Genomic DNA, 6907 nt, shown 5'->3' on the forward strand with positions numbered 1-6907 from the left:
ATGATGATCCATCAGAATGAATTTAGTTTTTTTGTTTTAAATGAAGTTGAATAACAATTTTCTCGTTACCAAAATCTATAAACCTATTTTTACCATCTTTGATTTCCAGATTTATATCTTTAATCATAAAGGAATTAAGTGGTAAATACGTCGTTTGAAATGGTTTCTCTATAATTCTATATCCTATCGGTACAGTAAATGTTGGAAGACTGTAAATAATCTGACGTTTGTATTTATTGAAAAATCCACCGTTTATTAAATTGCAATGTATATTTATCACATCGATATCATTCTCGATATTAGCTTTGAGTGGTGCTAAAGTGGATTGGGTGTATATTTTTTTTATCAAAGCCTAGTAAAGTATTCAATGAATTTTCTACATTGAAATCAACTTGACAATTATTTCTTAATATCAATTTTATTTTGTTTAGATTCAAATTACCTTCGAATTCGATATTGTTTTTACCATTGACGCTTCCTGCGTATTCAGATAAGTATTCGTTAATGGCTATGTTTTCGTAGCTTCCTGGTAGTAAACGTATGGTTTTGAATGTAACTCCATTATCTGTTGATGAGTTTTCCCAGAACCGGAACTACCGCATATACACATGAGCAATGGGTTATTAGGAAATATTTGTGAATGATTAAATTTTTTACCCATTTTTTATTATTTTAATTTGTTCCAAAAATAACTCCTTCTCCTTTATACTTCGAAAGATATATTCCTTCTCCAGTGCGTATGTTTTTTAAAAATATTCAATTACCCTTATGTTTGACTTTGATTTCTCCTGTGTCAATAATGTATATGCGCCTAGAGGCAGCTGGTCGTGTTTTAGGAGCTCTCTCTAGTTTTTATATTTTCTACTTAATCGTTGATTCTATTTTATTGGATTTTTGCAAAGTGTTGCTTTATGTCATGTTTAACAATTTGTGAGGATTTATTTTGGAATTGAAATTGTATCTTTGGAGGAATACGCATAATTTTAATTAACATATTCTGAATTTCTGTGAACTGAAATGATTTTGTAAACTATGGTCAATAACAGCAGGGATAATTACCAGGTGTCATATTACAATAGTCTATTCAAACCCAGTGATCCGCTTCAAGATTCACATTGTTTTAGTGCGAGAGGTGTTAGAGCAGGAACGAAACTAGTGAGGCGTATAAAAACAATAACAACACAAGACAGGATAATCTCAAAGAAACTTATACAAGGTGTTAATTACAACAATCTTACGACTGTCAAAACAGAAAACACACCTAATAAGATAATCTCATCTAATAAGGCCTCCAATAATGACTTTACCTTTGGTCTTTTAAACTGTCAATCTGTTTGCAACAAAACTCATGATCTACAAGAATTCATTATTGATAATGATTTGGATATATTCATCGCAGTTGAAACGTGGCTTCAATCTGATGACAGTTCAGTACTTACAGAACTTTTACCTGATAACTACAAAGCAGAGTTAGCAAACAGGCCTGGTCGCAGAGGCGGAGGTCTGGGCGTTTTCTACAAAAAGACTCTGAACGTGATTACCATTCCCTCCAATAATTATACCAGCTTTGAAATTCTGCAGATTTCTATAAAATGTAAGAACACAATTATTCGGCTCGTAAGTCTGTATCGCCCTCCATATTCAAGTGCCAATAAAATTCCAGTAAATGTTTTTCTGGATGAGTTTTCTGACCTTCTACATGATCTTTCCACAGCACCTGGACGTTTAATCATAACTGGTGACTTAAACCTTCATCTAAATAAAGCAGAAAACATTGATACCAATAAATTCTACAATTTACTGGACACTTTTCAACTGACTCAACATATCAGCGAACCTACACACAATAAAGGAAACATCTTGGATGTAGTTATAACAAAATCGGATGAAACCTTTCTCCATAACACCAAAGTGATAAACAATCTAATTTCTGATCATTTTTGCATATTAAATCAGATCGTTATTCATAAAGCTGAACCAGTGACAGAATTTCGAAGTTTCAGGAAAACCCGAAACATAGATATTGAACAGTTTAAGTGTGACATTTTGGATTCCAATCTTGTGAATGACGTTTTGCAGCTAGAAGATGTGGAGAGTCAAATTCAAGTATACAACAATGTACTTCGTGAACTATTAGACAGACATGCACCGTTAACCAAAAAGAAACTGGTTATCAGACCCGGCCGGAAATGGTTTACTGATGAAGTTCGCAAGAGCAAGAAGGATCGACGGAAAAAAGAACAAATTTGGAGAAAATCTAAATTAGAAATTGATAAACAGATTTTTAAAACAGCCAAGAACAAAACTACAAATCTTATCTGCAGGGCAAAGAAGGACTTTATTCTCAAGGGAATTCAAGAAAACGCCCATAATATTAAAAACATTTATAACATAGTGAAAAGGACCTACTGAAACTTCTGTTCTTCCTTCATTCGAAAATGCTAAACCATTGGCTGAGAAATTTTCCAACTTTTTTAATGACAAAATAAGCACGATAAGATCTGGTTTAGAGGCTAGTATAAGTTCGAGTGAAACGAGTGTGAAAACCGATAAAATTCCCACTGATATTACTTCCTTGTCAGAATTCAAGCCAACTTCTGAAGATGAAATCAAGAAAATTATACTGTCATCTTCTTCAGCATCGTGTGATCTTGACCCCATTCCGACGCGCCTTTTAAAACAATGCCTTGATGAATTAATTCCCGTAATCACACATATCGTGAATACTTCAGTAATGACAGGATCTGTACCGAAAATTATGAAAGAAGCTCTTGTGTTCCTTCTAATAAAGAAATCTAACCTTGAGAATTGTATACAATCACGCTTGTGTCATTCAATTAAATGTGCTGTTTCATTCATGGAATTGCGTGTCCTTGATAGAACATCTGATAGGATAATTCTGTTAACTTTAATATGGAAAGCAGACGTGAAAAGTTTAGTCTTAGCAGTTCGTCTGTTGACGAGGACACTGTAAGCGTAGTGTCCTACGATTCAGCATTTTTCGAAGAGACACAAATAGAACAAAGCGAAGAATGTAAAAAAGTTCTGAATAAAGTGGCCACTTCGGTAAGTCAGTTAAAAAATTTTTGTGACCAGCCTACAAAGATCTGTAAACAATTAACTGCCATTTTGGACTTATATTTCAACAAAGCTAAATATAGAAAAGATGTCGCCGAGGAGCTGTGGAGGTGCGGATATGCATCGTACGCCATCCGCATGTTTGCTGCCTTGAAGGACAAAGACACGTGCAAATCAGTAATCTTTAAGACTTTAAGACTGGTAGTGCATGTTTTATGGGCTTATACAAGCTACAGCGAGAATCTGTCGAGAGATCTTACTGATACTGGAGAAGACAATGGTCTCATAGAGGAAGTGTGTGACTTTTTGTCTCAACCTCATAACACACCCACAGAAATGATGAAAAGCAAAGACAAAGAACATATAATTATGTCGACCATCAGTGTACTGAGGAATATAGCAACTTATAAACATACCGTCCCACGTTTTCATGACATGGACGTCTTCAACCTGGTGAAACGGTATTCAGACATTGACAAAAAGGATATCAAGTTGATCACGTATACTATACCATGGCTTTGATTGCTACAGAAAAACAAGCCAAGGAACTGACCGCTGGGCTGGACACCTTTCAATACATTGTTCGTTTAATGTCTTTGGCTGTTGGTAGAGATGACATTAATCGTATCAAGGAACGGTATATGTCCTCGGATTTAGTTTTGTATCTCAACAAACTTACAATTGACGGTGATATCGTAGCTATTCTTAAAACTAATATTCTAGACATCTTCTTTAAAATGTTGAAAGCCCCAGACAGAGAGGAAAGATTACGTACCACAATATGTTTGTACAATATAAGTTTCAACCCAAAGGGACGAGAGGCAATTCGACAGCATAAAAACTTATATCCTTGTTTGGCAACTATAGAAAAGTTAGAAAAGGATCCTGAGATTAAAAACAATTTGCAAGGTCTTTTAGCAAACTTGAATCCCGAATCGGAACCTCCATCGAGACTAATTTCCAAAACACGCCATATTTTGATCAACTACAACAAAGAGGATACGGGAATGGTGAAGAAAATTGTCGAGAGGATCACGGCAGCTGGCATAGAAATTTGGATTGACTACAAATTAGGACATTGCGACCTGCTAGGTGCCATCTCTGAAGCTGTTGCGGAGTCATCAGTCGTTGTGGTATGTCTTTCAGAAGCTCCTGTGTTCCCTCTACTAAAGAAATCTAACCTTGACAGAGAAACTCTTAAAAACTATCGACCGGTTTCCAATCTTTCGTTTATGTCTAAATTAATAGAAAAAGTTATCTCTCTTCAATTTAAAGACCATCTCGTTTCCAACAATCTAAACGAAGTGTACCAATCAGCTTACAAGAAACACCACAGTACAGAGACTGCTCTGCTACGAGTACATAACGACTTAACTAATATTGTTGACCAGAAAAATGTTGCAGTATGAGTGTTACTGGATCTCAGTGCCGCATTTGATACTATAGACCAATCCATCTTACTAACTCGATTACAAGAAAGGTTTGGCATTAAAGGTGATGCTCTGAAATGGTTCAAGTCATATTTACATGACAGGACTCAGTCAATAGTGATTGGAGATAGTGCTTCTGACCCGACTGTACTTATGTTTGGCGTCCCACAAGGATCAGTTCTTGGTCCTCTACTATTCTCAGCTTATACATCACCTCTTGGACACATAATAAGAAACTGTAATCTTGGATATCATTTATACGCTGATGACACCCAGTTGTATTTATCTTTAAACCGACTGAATGAAAGTGAGCAGCTGGGTAATCTTGAACAATGTGTGGAGCAGATAAGACTCTGGATGAAGAATAATTTCGTAAAACTAAATGACGATAAGACAGAACTATTGAAAATGGGAACTAGAAAAAACTTGGCTAACACATCAAGGAATTCAGTACATATCGGCGAATCCAACGTGTCATACTCACAATCTGTTCGGAATCTTGGTGTATTTTTTGATAACAATCTGTCGATGGACTCTCATATTAATTATATCTGTAAAACTACTAACTTTCATTTGTATAACATTGGTAAAATTAGGAACATGATCAATAATGAAACCGCTAAGTTGCTTGTGAATTCTCTTGTCACTTCCAGATAAGATTATTGTAATTCTCTTTTATTTAATATCTCTAAGGACCAACTTTGCCAACTTCAAAAAATTCAGAACAAAGCAGCCAGAATAGTATCAAGAACTAAGCTCCGCGAACATATTACTCCTGTCTTAAAGAATTTACACTGGCTCCCCATACATAAAAAAATTGAATTTAAAATTTTAACAATGACATATTCAAGCTTAAATGCAGAAAATACTCCTCAATATTTGAAAGACCTTGTTAAGCCGTATCGTCCTGAACGTAATCTACGCTCTCGACAATCTAACCTTCTCGAGATAGCTGAGCCCATCTCAAAAACCGGTAAATGTGCCTTCTCATATGCTGCTCCTTATCTATGGAATAATTTACCTGCTAATCTCAGAAATATTGCCACCTTGTCATCTTTTAAAAAACAACTTAAAACTGAACTATTTATACAGTATTTTTCTTAATGTATGTTATTGCTTGTAATGTTATCTTCGGTTGATAGGTCTTGAAATTTCATTGTTTGTTTGTTTCTCTATGTATGTTATGTTGATTTGTAATATACCATATTGTACAACAGCGCCATGGAGCAGCATTTGCTGGATTATAGGCGCTATAGAAATAAATTATTATTATTATTGTGGGACTTTGCTTTAAGCAAAGTCCCAGTTTGTTATCGAAATGTCAATTCTTTTTTTTTTTTTTTTTTCGTTTCGTCCACACCTTCCTGAGCTTAGACTGCAGTAGTTGCAGGTACGTTTCAAATTTCATAGACCTTCTATATAGGAGACAATGTGCATAAATATAAATTGGAACATTTTTGCAAAACCGGAAGTGCCACAGTTCAACATGTGCAAAAAGTCGAAAATCGGCTCTAGAAGGCGTATTTTTGCATCAATTTTCTTCGGGTTTTCATTTTTACAATCTACCTGTAATTTCTGACCTGATAGCACTTGAAAAATTACGAAATTCGAAAATTCGTCGCTCACTTTTTTCGATCAAATTTTTCAATTTTTTTGCAACTTTTTTGCTTTTGCATCGATTGATCTGAAATTTAATATGCAAAGGAACATCACTAAAGCAAATAATATGTAGTTGTCAAATATTTAATTTTACTTCCGGTTTTAAACGGGGAATCAATTGAAAGTACAATCCACTTCCGGTCGAATAACTTCCGGTGTAATTGAAATAGGTCAACGAAATTTATGCTGATCGTAAGTAAATGCTAATACAAAAAAACGAAGAAAATAAAATCCAGACCGGAAGTGATACTTTGGCCGCCATATTGAAAAAACACACTTTTGTAAAATTCAAAATGGGGCCTCAGGGTAAATGTTGATATGCTCAAATTTGATGTGAATGTATTCTGCAATCCATTGCGCAAAAAACATTGGGAGCCGAATTTTGAATTTCGCTTTTGCTTTTTTGCAACTTCCGGTTGAAATTTTTTCATGCTTTAAACGATCACACCATGTGACCTTGACCTTTGATGACCTTGACCTTCATAGGGTCAAAGGTCATTGACCTTGGCTATCATTTGATACTTTGACCTTTGACCTCCGACATGTACATCCGGTTTTATAGCTATCCGTAAAAAGCCAAATTCGCAACTTTGGACTGCTCTAGCACGTGACCTAATTAACCTAGAGGGTTAATATTTTCGGTTTCCTAATGTGCTTTTCATGCACTTAACATAGATATAGAACAATTGCTTTTTTAAAGCAAAATTGAAATTGGTGATTTTTTCAAATTTGAGTTTTGT

General features: G+C 35.0%; 1 protein-coding gene across 1 annotated transcript; it reads left to right on the plus strand.

Moving 5' to 3' along the window:
* Positions 1 to 3590: 3590 nt before the first annotated feature.
* Positions 3591 to 5755, plus strand: LOTGIDRAFT_174998 (hypothetical protein; the record flags this gene model as incomplete). The annotated part of the gene is made up of 2 exons (XM_009055091.1): positions 3591 to 4211; positions 5726 to 5755. 2 exons carry the CDS (start codon positions 3591 to 3593, stop codon positions 5753 to 5755), a joined length of 651 nt encoding a protein of 216 aa, XP_009053339.1.
* Between the last annotated feature and the right edge of the window lie 1152 nt (positions 5756 to 6907).

Source organism: Lottia gigantea, assembly GCF_000327385.1.
Source record: "Lottia gigantea unplaced genomic scaffold LOTGIsca_231, whole genome shotgun sequence".
NCBI lineage: Eukaryota > Metazoa > Mollusca > Gastropoda > Lottiidae > Lottia > Lottia gigantea.